The sequence below is a fragment of the Rhinoderma darwinii genome, chromosome 3, assembly GCF_050947455.1.
Source record: "Rhinoderma darwinii isolate aRhiDar2 chromosome 3, aRhiDar2.hap1, whole genome shotgun sequence".
Lineage (NCBI taxonomy): Eukaryota > Metazoa > Chordata > Amphibia > Anura > Rhinodermatidae > Rhinoderma > Rhinoderma darwinii.
In genome coordinates this window covers 25,152,029-25,169,076 of record NC_134689.1, presented here as the reverse complement: position 1 = coordinate 25,169,076, position 17,048 = coordinate 25,152,029, and the positions used below count along the sequence as shown (strand labels likewise).

Sequence of the window (17,048 nt, the reverse complement as noted above, 5' to 3'; positions counted from 1 at the left end):
GTCAACGCCATCGAGTACAGCACCTTTTGAATATGAGTGTGTCACGTTTTGTCAGACCCCGTGGTGTGGTGGCGGTGAGACGCAGACATCTAGAAGGTGACCATCGCGGTTTGCTTTTGTAGGATTGGATTCATTTGACAGATATCGGATTGAATATATTTCTGTCGGGTTTGCAGGATGGAGTGGAGAAGGCCTTGTCTTTGTTGGCTGGGGATCGGAGGGTCGTGTAGTTAGGAATACACATCCTCCTCAGTGGTGGTTTTTATGTTATACAGTCTATCTACATGCTCCTGCAAGGACTGTTCAGCCGGGTTCTATAGACAGAGTGAATGTTGGGTTGACTTAAAACTTACCTATACGTTAAATACTTTTGACACATCATAGTGACATATCAGAAGTTTTGATTGGTTGGGGTCCAAGCACTAAGACCCCCACGATCGCTACAACAGTGTCAGAAGCGCTCAAGTGACCGCTGTGCCGTTTAGTTTCTACTCGGAAAGCCGAGGGAGCAGTCTACAGAGTCATAGACATTCTATTGAGCCCATACACCTGAGGAATGCCGAGCAGAAACGACGCAGCACAGCACTCACCTGAGCGCTTCTGTTGCTTTGTTTTAGCGATCGGTGGGTCTCAGTGCTCGGACCCTATCAATCAAAACTTCGACGTCACGGCATGTCAAAAGTGTTTTGAAAGTTTAGGTACACTTTAAGGTTAGTCAATTACTAGTTATCATGGTTGTGTTTAATCCTCTTAGGACCAGACTAATTTTAATTTTTACGCTTTGGATTTTTCCTCTCCGCCTACAAAAAGTCATAACGTTTTTATTTTTTTGTTGACAGCCATGTGAGAGCTTAGTTATTATGAGACAAATTGTACTTAATAAAGGCACTATTTAATATTGCGTGTGTTGTACTGGGAAGCAGGAAAAAAATTCAGAATGGGGTGGAAGTGGAAAAAACAGCAGTTCCGCCATTTTCTTATGGGGTTCGTTTTTAGTGTTCACTGTACGGTGAAAATGACCCATTACCTTTATTCTGTGGGTCAGTACAATCACGGTGATACCAAATTTATATAGTTATGTTTTGTTACTTAGTAAAATGTGAAAGTTTAAAAAAAAAAATGTTTTGCCTCTTCATATTCGGACCCCCGTAACTTTTTTTTATTTTTCGGTGTATAGAGCTGTGTAAGGGGTCTTTTTGTATGGGGGGGGGGGGGGGGGAGAGATGTAGTTTTGACTGATACCATTTTGGGGAGTGTCTGGCATTTAGATCATTTTTTAGAAAAAATATTCGGGGGTTGAAATGGCAAAAAACAAAAGCTGCAGTTCCACCATTTTGAACTCTTTCCTAAACTACGTTCAACGCATTGGATAAATATTTTTATATTTCGGGCATTTATAGTTCAGGCATTTTCGGACGTGGACACCTAATGTTTATTTTTAGATGTGATCTAGGGAAAGGGGGCGATTTGAATTTTTAGATATTTTTTTTATATTTTTAAAACAGTTCTTACATTTTACTACTATTTTAAGCCCCCCTAGGGAGCTTGAACCTGCAATCATTAGATTGCTTATGCCATAGATCAGTGCATTGCTATTGAGACCTGCAACAGGCAGAGCTCACTAGCAACATTCATATAGCAGGGCTGGGAGCGTTCAGAAGGCCCCTGGCTGCTATAGGAACACACCGGCTCCAAATAGCAACTGAAAGTGAAAAGCCCCTCAGACACCAGTGGTCACATTGGACTCTGGCATCTTAGGGATTAGAGATTGAATGCTGCCAGAGAGGTCTCTGATCGCAAGCATTGCCGCTGGGTCCCTGCTGTGTAACACAACAAAGACCCTGCGATTATCGCAGCCGCTCTGCTTCCGACCAGGCCCCATTGCTAAATACTCGTTCCTGACGTAAATCGGCAGATTAGCAACAGGAAAGGGTTAAACAATTAGATGTAATAAATAACTGGGGCTGACGCAGAGTCAACCCACATAACGTAGTAGGACATGTCCGATCTTTTGCGGAAGGCTTCTACAGCACTGATACCTTCCCATAAATATACAGGAAAGTCTCCATGGAAGCAAATGTGTCCGTAATTGTGGACCGTAATTTGACTGCAACTACAGACTCTTTTTTTTTTTTACAGTCGCATGCATGGGTCTCAGAAAGGGATTTCATTTATGCAGTTACTGCCCTAATTCAATTCCGTTGCAGTGTGATAGGTCAACATTAGCGCGCGCTATGGGGTCACATGAAATCCCAATGCAGAGGGTGAAGTCCATGTCAGAAATTTTCAACCACATCCGAACTTAGCCTTAGACCAATGCACATGGCCATATTATGGGTCTGTACTTTCTCCAAGAGGAATGAAACCAGAAATATGGCAGGTTCAGTCAGCTGATGTCAAACCAATAAGGGACATAATCTGCAGTGGTTGAAGGGTGTGGGGGGGGGGGGGGGGGTCGTCAAGAATGAACCATTTGTTTTTTCCCAAAATTGTGCTACACCAGTCCATAGGTGGTGTCTGGTATTTCAGCTCCACTCTATCGTAGTGACCGTGACTGAGCTGCAATACTGTGCACAGGTGTGGTACTGTTTTTGCAAGACTGCTATATTTTTCTCTATTCCTGGACAACCCCCTAAGGGTATGTGCACACGTAGTGACCAAAAACGTCTGAAAATCCAGAGCTGTTTTCAAGGGAAAACAGACCCTGCTTTTCAGACGTTTTTTGACCAACTCGCATTTTTCGTGGCGTTTTTGGAGCCGTTTTCATTGGAGTCTATGAGAAAACCGCTCCAAAAACGTCCAAAGAAGTGTCCTGCACTTCTTTTGACGAGGCTGTATTTTTACGCGTCGTCGTTTGACAGCTGTCAAACGACGACGCGTAAATAACAGGTCGTCTGCACAGTACGTCGGCAAACCCATTCAAATGAATGGGCAGATGTTTGCCGACGTATTGTAGCCCTATTTTCAGACGTAAAACGAGGCATAATACGCCTCGTTTACGTCTGAAAATAGGTCGTGTGAACCCAGCCTAAAGGACCAGAGAATCTGCAGAATGGTTCCAGGAAGGACAAGTCAGGCAGATTGTAAGCTGCATCTCTTGACTGCGGTGTTTCAGAAAAATAAAATAAATAAATTTGCGCCAGATAGACGCTTGAGTAGATTGGCCTATAAAACGTACATCAGTTTTCTGGCATAAATTTCTCATTGTGATGTCCCTACACCCTCCCACTTTTCTTTAACATAAATTGGCAAATTTACTTCACACACTACAAAGACAGATTGTTTAAAAAATTCCTCCTATAGTCTCCACTGGATGTCAGTAGTATATGAAGGCTTAGAACTACCCTTGCGCTAACGAATATGCTGACCCTCATTCATTAAAGTGGATGTCCACTACCACCCAGGTACCAGACCCCCACTGATCATATACCGATTATCTGGTGGATAGATCAATTGTCCTGTAGTGGACAACCCCTTTAAGCCCCAACATGCAAATGAGCCAAAAGGACAGACCGTCAACAGGGATGTGGTTTGGATAAACAAAATTAGCACAGAACTTTGGACCTGTCTTAGGATTTCTTTATTTAGGTTGATGCTTTCTAACAGTGCCCTAAAGTTCCTGTTCGGAGTTAAAGGCTATGGCCACATTTGGTCGTCTTTAAATAAATACACCTTTAGCATAAAATTCACTTCTATTAAAAACTTGACCATTTCATTTCTGCAGATTTTATGTACCCTAGTACCGGATTCATCAGAGAACGGGATTCTGCAGCTTCCACGCATTTTAGGCGTAGAAGCTGCAAAAGCAAAACGGTCCAAAATGTTTAATATGAAGTATGGGTAAGTTATGGTTCTGCATCAAAAGAATCCCATACCATCAGCTCTGTCATACAGTTGACACCCTGCTGCTATTGGCAGGATTGGCACTAGCTTTGATCCTGGCTGTTTAACCCCTTTGCTGTCATTTAAATAGCAAAATAGTTTGAGTCGCTGCCGTCTCTCTCTATTTCCCATTCAAATGCAGGGTGCCAGTGCGTTCCTATGGCAGCTGGAGCCTGCCAATTACAGAAGCATGATACACAAAAATATACTGGTGTTGCAGTGTATTATATGAACAGAGGATCACATTCAAATCTCCTACTGACTAGAAATAAATAAAAAAGTGGTTGCACAAATGCTGCCAAAGCTATACCCTGCAAATGGGACTGAAATGCTGTTCATTTATTCCAAGATTACAGGGCCAGTTTACTATTCAAAATGCACTAGAATTTGTGGCTATACTGCGTGATACATTTAACTGACTCGACAAAGGGACGTGGCTTTAGATTTGCAAAAATCTGGAACAAACTAAGCCAGCAAATTAATGGTATAAAAGTAAACATCTAACGAGATGTATGAAAGACTTGACACAACGTGCAGCACTTGTGCATCTGACTGACTTGTCCAAGTCGGCCCCTATATGAACCCTGAGATGGTACCTAGAAAAAAAATACTCAACGCCCAAAATAGTGTATATGGCAGTTGTTACTCAGCACACAGATATTACCATCATAGTATTATAAAAAGTGGACATTTGTTTTATATCTCTAGAACGTACTTAAGACTGAATGTTTTTAGAAGTTTCTATTAAAGTTCTTTATGGAAGACATTTTTAGAAATGTAAATTCTAAAATCAGTAATATAAAAACCCAAACAGATGGACTGTTTATTTTAAAGGCCTTTTTTATTCAAGCAGTCACAGTAGACACTGTACATTTCTTTTGTCTTCTATACATGTAGATACCAAGAAGGGACACCATCACGAATAAGCCAACGGCTGCTGTGCCTTGTAGCCAAGCCAGGGCCAGCCCCGACCCAAGAGGACCTGTTTGATGAAATGCATGTTAGATCTCATCCAGAAAAGACAGACAAAGCAACACTTGTTAAGGCAAAACTAAAATTGCAGCAGAATAGTTTAAGTACCTATAGAGTTAAACAGGACATTTGGACTTGGAGATGCCATACAACTGTTGGCTTTAGGGCACTTGTCAGGGGTCTACCTGGTGAAGTGGCACAACTAGTAGTTTCAGGCTGGAGGAAATGCTAACTGGAGTATCAAATAAAGTGACCAGCAGTACTACATAACCATAAACGCCAAGTAACCAACATTATACACAAGCCTAGTATGTTAGGAGCAGTGGTTCTGTGTGAATTAGGACCTAGCATAGATGTAAACGTCAGTCTTTTAGGTCTAAGCCGTCTTACATTTTATTCAAATTTGCTGATTATTCCCTTACCTTCCTCTTCTTGGAGAACCTTGTCTGGTTCAGCCTCTTCATGGAATATAACAGGACCCTGAGATGTGACTGTTGTAAGAGCATCTTCTGACCCCCAAGATCTAGCCATTCTTTCTGTAAGACAAGAAAAAAAAAAAAAAAAGGGATTGTACTGCTCCAAGATATTTAGAATAAAGGATCCATATGAAAAAAAAAAAAACATCTTGCTAGACACAATCTAAAAGTGCATATAGGACTGATCACCTACTTTGTCTTTGGGGACAGTTCACTGAACACGACTCCATGGCAGATGGGACACATACTGAAGCGCTGCAGTGGAAGAACACCTGTAGGACCACAACATAAGTTACTGTATGCCAGTCAAGCGCAACATTGTACAATGAATAAAATGTAAGTGGTGCCAGTATGAAATTTGACACTAGTTGTATGAACCCTCATACCAAGCGTATAATCGAAACATAATAGCCCCATGTATCAAGAGGTAGTTTCAGCTGAACTTTACATGGTGACAAGTAATGGCACTTCCTACGCTAGCCAGGGTAATTTTGTATGCCATATATCTATGCAGTAAACCACATCCAGTTTAATCGAATTGGCATGCGTGATGCAAACAATTAACATGTCACTCAGATAAACCATTTGAGTAAAACATACATGAGTGGAGTACACGGTAACCACAACGTTATGCCATGAGCACCATTTTGCCAACCCAAAAGTAATTGTGACTTCATTAACCTCCCTTAGTAATTTTTTTTTTTTTCAACCTTTAAGGACTATGGTCATCACTTGGTAGGTGGTCCAGCTGACATGACCACAACATGATAGGTTTTCACTTGCAATCTGAGGATTGGTGGGGCCCTGAAGTAATATGTGGTCATTAATATAATAACCCTTCAAATGACAGCATACAGATTCTTAATTTATCAAGCATAAGGATATAAATGTGCTTTTATGTATGCAATACATGGTTCCCAAATTGGTAATTTCTCTCAAGTAAGGGCACCACATTTTGGAATGATTATACAAGTTTTTAAGTTACAGCTTACCGGTCCGTTAAGAGAAGTTTGGGTGTTGAAATCCACAAAGGTAAATGTGCGGACAATGAAGCGCTTGTAGTGTGTTGGGAAAGGCATGTTCTGTGAGGAAGGACCAACAGGAATCAGCTGGGTGAGATAGTTGTCTCCATCAAAAGGGCAGCTGAAAAGTGAACACAATATGAAGTTGTACTAGGACACCCCTGAACAGAAGGCAATTCTTGTAGTCCCTTAATTCAACCCTCACCTGTTGAACAAGACAGGCCATTGGGGAAGCCCAGTAGGGACAGGAGAACTGGTGGCCCAACAGTTGCTCAAGACCAGAACTAGGCTTGGATCAGTCCTCTGCAGGATCCGAACTTCCACATGCACAGGATCTCTTAATACTCGCTCAATAGGATAATCTTGGTCTCTATAATATGAGCCATACTGTCCATCTGAAAAAAAATATGGTCACCTGTTAGCTAGACATTATACCAGCTTTCCATAGCCATCTAGTCAAACTGTCAGGTACTAGGATGTTTAGTGTCAATACCTTCTAAGTGGGGGGGGGGGGGGGGGAGGGGCTAATAGTTTTTGGAGCCTCATTAAATCTGTCCATTCAGTTCAACTTATTCTGCAATGTTGATCCAGAGGAAGGCAAGAGCTAATTTTCCTTATCTGATGCAAAAAGATCCATAAGGCAACTAAAGACAGCCAGACCCCTTTTGAACTCTGAATTCACCATTAAAACTTCCTTGTCTCACTTACAGTAAAGAATCCCCTTTTATGGTGGTATAGAAGCCTTTCCTCTAGATGTAGGGGATGCCCCTTTGTTAGCTAGTCCAGGGGAGAATTAACTCAAGATCTCCATTGACCTTTGGTGTATTTGTACATAATTAGGTCACCCCCTCAGCCTTTTCTAAACTAAACTGGACTACAGTACCCAGAAATTACTATGGTTGCCAGCCTATGAACCCACTCAAGCTCTGCGATGTCTTTCTTGTGCACTACTGCCCAAAGCTGTACACTATTACATGTCTAGTCTTTATAAAGTGGTAGAACCAGTAGCATAACTACCACTGTAGCAGCGTCTACGGGGCCTGCGGCATGAGGGGGCACATGCTGCATGACAACACACCCCCCCCCTATGCCTGGTGGCGCTGCTAGCAGCCTTTATGGCTGCTACTATGGGGCCTGCACCACCAAGCCTCTAACATTTATGGGCCGACTGGCATGGGCCCTCAAGCCTGGTGGCATCACTAGCACCAGAGGGGGCCCTGGTGCTAGCGACAGCCACCCCCTCTTGCAGTAATTGTACCTGCACCTATAGCACGCAGGTACATATACATGCCTTTGTGCTGAATGGCCGGGCACGTCGATTCAGCACACTACAATGACGTTGATGGGCAGGGCAATGACTTGCCCAGAATCAGCGCCTTTCAACTACGTCGCACTGCTTCCGTGGTTGAAAGGCGCTGATTGACGGGGCAAGTCATTCTGCCCTGCCAATCAGCGCCTTTCAATGACGCGCCACTTGCATTGCTTAGCTCCAGCAGACCTGCTTGGAAGATAGATCTGCATTGCCACCGGATGGCACAGGAATGGGATCAGGAGGAGTATGTAAAGCTTTTTGTTTTTTTACTAAAACAGAGTGGCATTATCTACAGGGGGGGATGGGTCTATATGTGAGGCACTATCTATATGGGAAGCTATATGTAGGGCAGCATGGTGGCTCAGTGGTTAGTACTGTTGCCGTGCAGCTCTGGAGTCCATATGTGGGCAGCATCTACAGGGGCTTCTATGTAGGGCACCATCTACAGGGGGCAAAGGTGTATGTGGGACACAGTGTATGGTATTATAATCAGTGTATGGCGCCATTATATTTAGAGGTGTTGAGAATTTTATCTTCGTTTATAGGTGCAGAAAGGTTTAAAAAAAAAAAAAAATAAATAAAAAAAAAAGCTGGGAGGCATCCGAGTAGAAAACTACAGAAATGGGTTGTGGCTGGGAGAAATCCAACAGAGGTCTGGACCGGAAAGAGAAGAGAGAAAGAACTAGAATCTGAGAAGTCACCGGTGAGTCACTTAATGTACATGTTTGTTCTGCCTCTAATCAGTACTGTAGTCACTGTATGATATACAGCAAGATGGGTGGTATGATTTTTTTTTTGTGAAACAGAATCTCCCAGCACAACCTTACAGCTGTTTGGGCCATGCTGGTAGGTGTCGTTTTACGCCATACAAAGCTATATGGCAGGGATTGCACTAAATGGAGCTGTATTTGTTCTGGTGTTTTATATATGTACGGAGCTTGTTTCTGGCGCTGTATATATGGACTGAGCTTTGTTCCGGTATTGTATTAATGTACCGAGCTTGGTTCAGGAGCTGTAATTATATAGGATATATTTATAACAAGATTACAGGGTAGATGGAATGGTTTTCAAATCATTGTATATTTAATGGGAACCTGTCTGGTAGTTTTAACCTTGAACCACCACCATGCGGTAATAAATGATCTGACAATAATCCCAAGTGTATGTTTTTTCAGATACAGCAAAATCTATAAACAAACTTTTAAAACGGTGCAAACTATATGCTAATTACTCATTAAAGAGTCATGGGGCAGTGCCGCTATCCTGAAGAGTCATAGTCCTGCCTCCAAACCCAGCTTTCCGTATTTGATTGACATCCTCCTGGCTGATACAAATTTCTCAGATGCGCCGTTGCCTTGTACTACTTGGGGGGCTGTGTGGCACCATCTACAAGGGAGAGGTAGGTGCGCTACCTACAGGCAGGGCTGTATCAATAATGGGGGGGGGGTGCGTGTAACATTCTAGTTATGCCTCAGGGTAGAAATATGATCTTGTCGTACGCATTTATGCCCTTTTAACGGACCCATGATCTCATCTGCCTAGGCAACCGCCATCGGACACTGGTTGCTACAGTAAACTTTACGGTTAACGCAAATTCCCCCCCCCCCCCCCCATGTCAGTTTTAACTAGTATTTTCCCAACTTAGTATGTAATGGTGACATATTCCATTCACAACACCGCTATTCTGTTTGTTTTATTAGAGGTCTATGTGGTGGAAAAGAACCTTCAGTGGACAGCAGGTCACTAGATATCATGGACATGCCCACCCAAAGTAAAGGTTAGCTGGTATTCAGGACAGGTGCATTTAAGAAAGCCTCCCATTTTGTTTTCTAAGCTTTATTTAAACCGGCTGACCCCATCCACTTAAGACATTATCCCTTCTAATACGTAGGTTACATAAGTGGGCAAAAATGAGCAAAGAAACTGGTACCCTGTAGGGTTACTGACCAAGTATAAAATCAGGAGAGAAGTGATTATAGTTTGGCAAAAACTCACTGCAAGGCAACTGAAAGCTGGGCCAGCTCCTATGTTAAAAAAAGGGGTTGTCTTCATGAGACAACCCCTTTAAAGGGAAGATGTCCTCAAGATTACTCCAGGCTCTAATGCAATTTATCCTGCCTGCCTACACCCCAGTTAATGTTAGAGAACCGACTTAAAGTTAGGCATGGAAATTGCGAGACAACCAGCTGTCAAACGACAAGTTAAATACCTTCAGCTATCCTCATCTCCAGGAGCAGCGGTCCAGAGGTAGATACAGGAAGAGGTGGTGGAAGGGTGAGGACTTCCACTTGCAGAGGGACAATACCAGTGTGGGAATAGCTGCAGCGCACGGTCAGCCTGTATTAAGAGGGGCATCTTAGTAAACCAAATGTGGTACTTGTAGTTGCCACCATCCTGAAATGCTCAGCTTACCTCATTGTACTGTCCCTAGTGATCGATCCCATCTGCCAGGTCCTTACATTCTTGGTTGCTATAAAAGTGTTCTCATATACTACAGACAAGTCAGCCCCCTGTTAAACCAAACCACAGGTATCAGACATTCTAGATTTATTCTGCAAGGCCAAGTTATATTGTACTAGCTCTTATACCCGGCGTTGCTTGGGAGGTTGACTTACGGTATAGATAGGGTAAAAACTCACTATTTAAATACCCAATTGTGTTGTAAGGCCCCATGCAAACGACTGTAGAATTCATCCGTAATTACGGACCCATTCACTTCTATTGCCCATGGACATCTGCCTGTATATTTACAGGAAGGAGTCTGTGCTGTTGAAAGGCTCCGCAAAAGATAGGAATGTCCTGTTTTTGCGGTTTACAGGCCGTGCTCCCATACTTTATATGGGAGCATGACCTGCATAATAATCTGTATTAAAAGTGAACTTACCTGCTTCTTCCTACAGTCTGGCCTCCCAGGATGACGCTTCATCCCATGTGACCATTGCAGCCAATCACAGGCTGCAGCGGTCACATGGACTGCCATATCATCCAGGGCGGTCGGACTGAATATCAAGAGGGACGCGTCACCAAGACAACGGTACGTATGAACTTTTTACTTTCAATTGCTGTGGAAACTCTGCCCGAAAGGGCTGCCCCTTCTCTTTCCAGCACTGATAGAGAGAAGGGGCTGCCGATTAGTGCAGAGAAAATGGGTCTGTAATTATGGGTGGAATACTGGTGACACCGGACCCAATGTTACTGGAAGCACCATTAAACATCCTTAACACTATGATCACAAGATCGAAAAAAAAATATTCCCTTTAGGAAATAAGTCCTAAGCCAGTGCTCCTAGACTAAAACTACGAAGAGGTGGATGAGGGGCAGGGACTTCGGATTCATGCCCATTTGGCATCATTTTTTCCTCGCTCCTCATCTTTACCATTAGTCCCTCCATCGCTCATCGCTTCTCCATGCATTTTAGTCTCAATTATACTAGACAGGACAACTGTCCTGCCTCTGTGTAAACCTGCTGTGGCCAACATCGCAGTGCTGCTGTGTTAGGCAATTCAGCGAGGAATGATGTACATTACAGCCAATTGTGGGCTGCCATGTCATCAATAGGGGGAGGAGCCTGTCAGTGCAATACCGATTTTAAACCAATTTAAAAAAATCCTTCAAACAAAGTTAATACACACATATATAATATATATATATATATATATATATATATATATATATATATATATATATATGATAGCTTTGTATGCACAAAGTTACTGTCCATTCCAGATTAGCAGATACCGGTTTTCACCAATGTCTCTCAACTGCACAATTTGATAGGCATGGGTCCAGTGTGTTTTGCTCACCTGGTTAACACCTCCGCAGGACAGTGGGAACTGGTAGCCAATAAATGATGCTGTTGCTGCTACTCTCAGATTTGGGCATGAGTTGGAATCCACGTTGACCACGCTTACAGAGTCCAGAATTAAGGACGGTGTGGTCAGGTCTTTTGAAATGGCAACCACCATGTTGTTCTCAGGTGTGCAATGGGCAGTCACTATAAACAGGAATTGTTAATGCATTTACTAAACATCCAATAAGAAGCATCATAGAGTCATCTGAGTATCTGTTAAGCTGATCTTTTTCATCCCCAAAATTAATGTACATATGCTTTGAAAACAGTTACCTGGCAAAACTCATTGGCTTGCACCAACCAATGTTGTAGTTATATATATGATCTGCTTGGGACACCAAGCCAATAAAATGGTTTGATCTTAGTCATCTAAAGGCTCATAGTTGGGGTAACCCATCAGAGTGGCTCTTCATATAGTGGTGTAAAGGTTCAGATCAATAGGTTTACTTTTATAGCAAAGACTTACGTTTTTTTCCATAGTAGCAGCGCAACCTAAATTCAGCTGGAGAAAAGCAGCATCCAAGGCCTTCACAAAGTTCTCTAGATACAGAGTCATTAGCACACGGCAGACGGTCTACTTGTTGAACTGAAGCACATTCACTTGGACTAGGAGCATCCATAGCTACAGGGAAGAAATAAATCAGTCAAGGAGAATGTCAACGCAAATAGTAGCAATTCTGTATTTGATCCTCCAACAGAGCCATTAAAGACTGCAATAGCCACTAAGGCATAGACTGAAGTGTTAATTGAGTTTTATGTAATTCCTAGAGACCCTAAAGGAGTTGTCCAGGATTAGAAAAACGTTGCTACTTTTTTTAAGAAACGTCACCACATCTGTTCATGGGTTGTGCGTGGTATTGAGTCTTGGCTCCATTGATGTGATTAGTGCTGAGCTGCAGTACTGTTAGCAACCTGTAAACAAGCGTGGGACTGTTGGGTGGGGGGGGGGGGGAAGAAATTCTCTAGTCCTTGATAACCCCTACAAGGGAGAATGATCAGTTTCCTTTGAGAATGGAGCAAGAGACCCCAGTCCTTACTATAAGTAGGAGCCCACCTATCATACATTTATAGCCTATCCTGAGAATACATCTTTATGGTGGGAAGACTCATAAGAATTGTAGAGGAGACATAACATGGGGAGCATTTGTCCATCTTTGACTATAATTATGATGTGATTTAGTCTTGATAAGCGATGTAGAAGTTATTGTTTATTAGGCTAGCAGTGGTAGAGATGAGCAAGTATTTGCCCAATTCAAGCTTCAGACATTACAATGCATTTGCCATGTTTGAGATTTAATTTTATGGACAGTCAAGTGAACTGGTGAAACAATTGAATAATCTCTAGCCACGGGTCGATTGCTAGTTGGATTACTAGGACCTGGAACCATCCAAGACCTGTCAGACTGCCATAATTATTGATGAGAAGTTAATTCGATTTGGTATAATATAGTCCAGGACTTTTTGGGCATTTGACTGGATATTAGAGTGGACTGGTTCATCTTTAAGGGAAGACATAAAAGATTCTCCAAGTTCTTGTTCAGCACGGACATTTACCTGGAAGAATTGGGCATTTCAGATCCTTCTTGTGATACTGGGATTTCCCATCACGAAGAACTTCTTCCAGAGAGATAGTCACCACATAATTTCCATCCTGCAATTACAAATAGTTGTTCCTGATGTGGGAGGCAAAGCCAAGAGACTGCAGAAATCAAAGTTGACAAGATCCCTGGCAGCATATGACAAATACTCTATTTAAAAAGTAGGCTGGCTACAATTATGTCCCACATGTAGGTAGTTGCATAGGTTAAAAAAAAAAAAAATACATTTCAAATTGTGACATTTTTCAGTTCTCTGACCAAGACTGAGCTTGGTCAGAGAACTTTTGGATTACAATGGCTTTAAAAAACAAAACAAAAAAAAAAAAAAACCCTGCTATAAAATATGCACCACTGAGCAATTTAAAACAATTACCAAGGTACCAGATAAATTAACCCCCAAAAAAAGTTAGTGTTTTTAGGGCACTGTAGAGTAACTACTGCAGGGGGAAGCCCATGCTGCACTGTAGTAGGTGCCTGGCTGTCCAGTGACAGCATCTCCTGCTCTAATAAGCAAAGGGGTCCTCGGATCCTGGCTGAGTCAGTGGGTTTTCCAGTGACACATTTGGGTATCAAGGCCGTAGAATGTACCCCAGGGAAGCCTGAACACAGTGCCCTATAGGCTGGTGTGATTGTGACCATGATCTTAAAATATTAGAGAAGTAATCTAATAAACTAGTTTAAAATTACAATGCAATTCTACAAAAAGGTTATTAACACAATATAAAATGGCTGCTGTAAGTTTTCGTTTTTAATTAAAAAAGTTTGTCAGCTACACTTTCTATTAGTGGTATAAAATACACCACTAATGGGATCGAGAGTCCACAGCCTACACTGCCAGGACAAGTGAAGAGTTGGCTTTCTACAAAACTTACCTCCTCACGCACATAACATCCATCAAAAGAAGAACCGACCACCACCGAGCTGTCAGATCTCTGTACTATCCAGGTTCCGCAATTGGAGTCATTGTGAAGATAATGGGGTTTTCCATTCTCATCTAGAATTCAGTAAGATATTATACTTATAATTGCTCAGTAAAATGTAGTGCATGAAGTGGCTTACAGATACACAAGGGAAGTACTTTGTAGCCTGAAGAGAACTCCAGATGCAGACATGGACAAAGGAACTCATCATTGTGTAAAGGTGTGGCAGATGCTGCATGAAGATAAACTAGGGTGGTACTTACATGGTGCACCAGTATTGCCTGAGACACCGCAAGACACCCACAAACAAGTTCTCCTGATTATTGCACGTACAAGCACACTCACAGGGTTTCTGATTATTATATATTTTTATTGGGGGGGGGGGGGTGATTTGCATTTGACATCCTTTATTAGGCTGTTTTGGAATATAAGGCATGCCCTCCAGTGTCCAAGGATCACAGAGGGACAACCGATGCAGCAATTCTTGCCTTTGAGTCATGCCTAACCCCACCCATATACACCTGTTTCAGGCCACACATTATCACTCTACCATAGTGCCTCCCCACAGTGTAATGCCCCTTTAGTGCCCCCAAACTTCATGACACCCCCATAGCTGTCCCTACTGCCTACATAGTTAGTGCCTGTGTAGATAGCACCACAGTGTGCCCTGTAGATATTGCCACACACGCCATTGAAGTTAGTGCTACCCATGAGGTAGATCTTCTAGATTGAGCCCCAATGTATAAGAACCCCCAGCCAGAGCATCAGCCACACTGGCCAGGGATTGCGCTCCAGGAGTAGCCCCTGACACAACTGTGCATATAGGATAGCAACGCCAGGGGCTTCTCCAGGATCAGAATACCCAACATCGGCCATAGATTCCAGTCCAGAAGGAGCCCCTGACATCACTGTTCATATATGGACAGTGATTCTGGGGCTTGGAGATGCCAGGATCCCTGGCAAGAGCATCAGCAACGCCCTGGCCAGGGAATCCCCAAACTCCACGGTCCATATATGGAGTCCCTATCTAGAGAGCATGCATTGCTCTGGCCAGGGACTCCGCACCTGGAGAAATGACATCAAGGGCTTCCACTGGGCTCACTGCTTAAAGTAGGGCTGTGCCCAGGGAGTCCTCCACTAGGGAACAGGGAGTGCTGAAGCAGGGTGCTGTCAGTTCCCTGCTTCAGCATTGGATTCAACTGCATCCACATCCTGAGGACATATACAGCTGACACCAGGACATACCACCAGCCACCCAAAACGGTTGGGAGGTATGATATACGGCAAGAGTTGTGGCAATGAGGTAGACTACACTCAGTGTCTGACGTAGTTAAAGGGATATTAAGGGAGTTTTCAAATTGGTGTACATTAAAGGGAACCTGTCACCAGCATTTCACCTATTAAACCAGCAATACCAGGTGGCAGTGGGTAAAAAAATAATTTCTATATAACCTAGAATTGTCTTCTAAGGCCTCTTGCACACCTCCGACAGTTTTCACGGCCGTTTGTGATGGATCCGTGTGCCCGTTTTAGCGGCCATGTGCACTCCGTGTTTCTGTTTCCGAGCATGGTACTGTCCAGAGTGCTGAAAGCGTTAATGGGCTGCACTGATCGGCAGTAACTCTTTCAGCACCCTGGACAGTACCATGCTCGGAAAATAAAATTTTAATGTAATAAAAATTTATAAAGTTCATACTTACTTTCCTCCTGTCCGGCCTCCAGAGATGACGTTTCATACATGTTGCCGCTGCAGCCAATCACAGGCTGTAGTGGCGGTCACGCATGTCAGAAGGCCGGCCTCCAGGGATGACGCTTCATCCCACGTGACCGCCTCTGCAGCCAATCACAGGCTGCCGCGTCAGAAAGGAAGGTCGGACTGGAGGAAGAAGAGGGACTCGTCACCAAGACAACGACCGGGTACGTAGGAACTGCTTTTTATTTTAGTTTTAATCAACAGCCTCTTTTCGCTATCAGTGATTGATAGTGGCTGCCGATTAGTGTAATATATTTCTGTCCGCCTGGCCGTTGCTAGGCAACGGCTCCATCGCACACAGATGCTTTCCGTTTTTTTTGACGGCCCCATTGACTTGCATGGGCCTCACGGTCACGGAATCTCAGACCTAAGTAGGACATGCTCTACTTTGGTTCGGAACGGAGCAATGGGACAGTCAAAAAAACTGAAGTGTTCATGGCCCCATTGAAATGAATGGGTCAGTGTGCTAGCCGTCAAAAAAACAGCTAGCACCCTGAAGGAAAAACTGAAGTGGGCATGGGGCCTTAGTCAGCTCTGTAGCTTTTGTATTCAGTTTTAGTGTTCCCGTGCCAGATGCGAACGAGCATAAAAGAGTAATATCTTCATTCTCAAGTCTTTACCCGCCTCCTTACTTTTGATTGACAGCTCCACACCTTCCCCCAGCACACAAAATCCCACACTTGTGCATTGATGTCCTCTTCTGGTGTGCATACAACAGGACACCGGATTACTACGATAAAAGGCGCAAAATGTTTGCAGACCTTTATTTACAGTCGGAGGAATTTAGGAAAGGGGATAACGGCAATGAACTTTTGATAGCAGCGGCCAGTGAGGGATAAGTTAAGTTCAATAGGTAAAATGCTGGTGACAGGTTCCCTTTAAGTTTGTTTGTGCAATTCTTTAATACAAAGCTATAGCTTCATTTAGAGTTAAAACACAATACAATAATAAGCAATACAAGTCATTGTAGATTTAACGCTTATCCACAGGAGGACTTAAGACACTATATAAAAGTTTAGGTAATTTATTACATTATAGAACTTACCAATCACAGTCAAGGATAAAACTACATCATCCAGCAAAGAAGGAAGAGAAAACTCCATATCTCCAGATCCACAACGCAGATGGGAAGGATCATCCCAATAGTCCTGTACTGCACATACTAGAGACCCCAACCCATAGGTCCACAGCAATACTACAAGCCCAAACCCTGCTCTGCACAAGCCCATCTTACCAGCAGCCACCTATACCCCAGTCTCCCAT

The 17,048-nt window shown here is 43.1% G+C and overlaps 1 protein-coding gene across 1 annotated transcript; it reads right to left on the bottom strand.

Annotated features, from left to right (window-relative positions):
• Positions 1-4,727: 4,727 nt before the first annotated feature.
• Positions 4,728-17,014, bottom strand: LOC142750921 (zona pellucida sperm-binding protein 4-like). Its single transcript, XM_075859897.1, has 12 exons — positions 16,831-17,014; positions 13,985-14,106; positions 13,069-13,165; positions 11,981-12,136; positions 11,468-11,658; positions 10,077-10,174; positions 9,874-10,001; positions 6,558-6,747; positions 6,323-6,473; positions 5,524-5,602; positions 5,277-5,390; positions 4,728-4,864 (listed from the first exon to the last, which is right to left on the bottom strand). Exons 1-12 carry the CDS (start codon positions 17,012-17,014, stop codon positions 4,728-4,730), a joined length of 1,647 nt encoding a protein of 548 aa, XP_075716012.1.
• Positions 17,015-17,048: the final 34 nt, after the last annotated feature.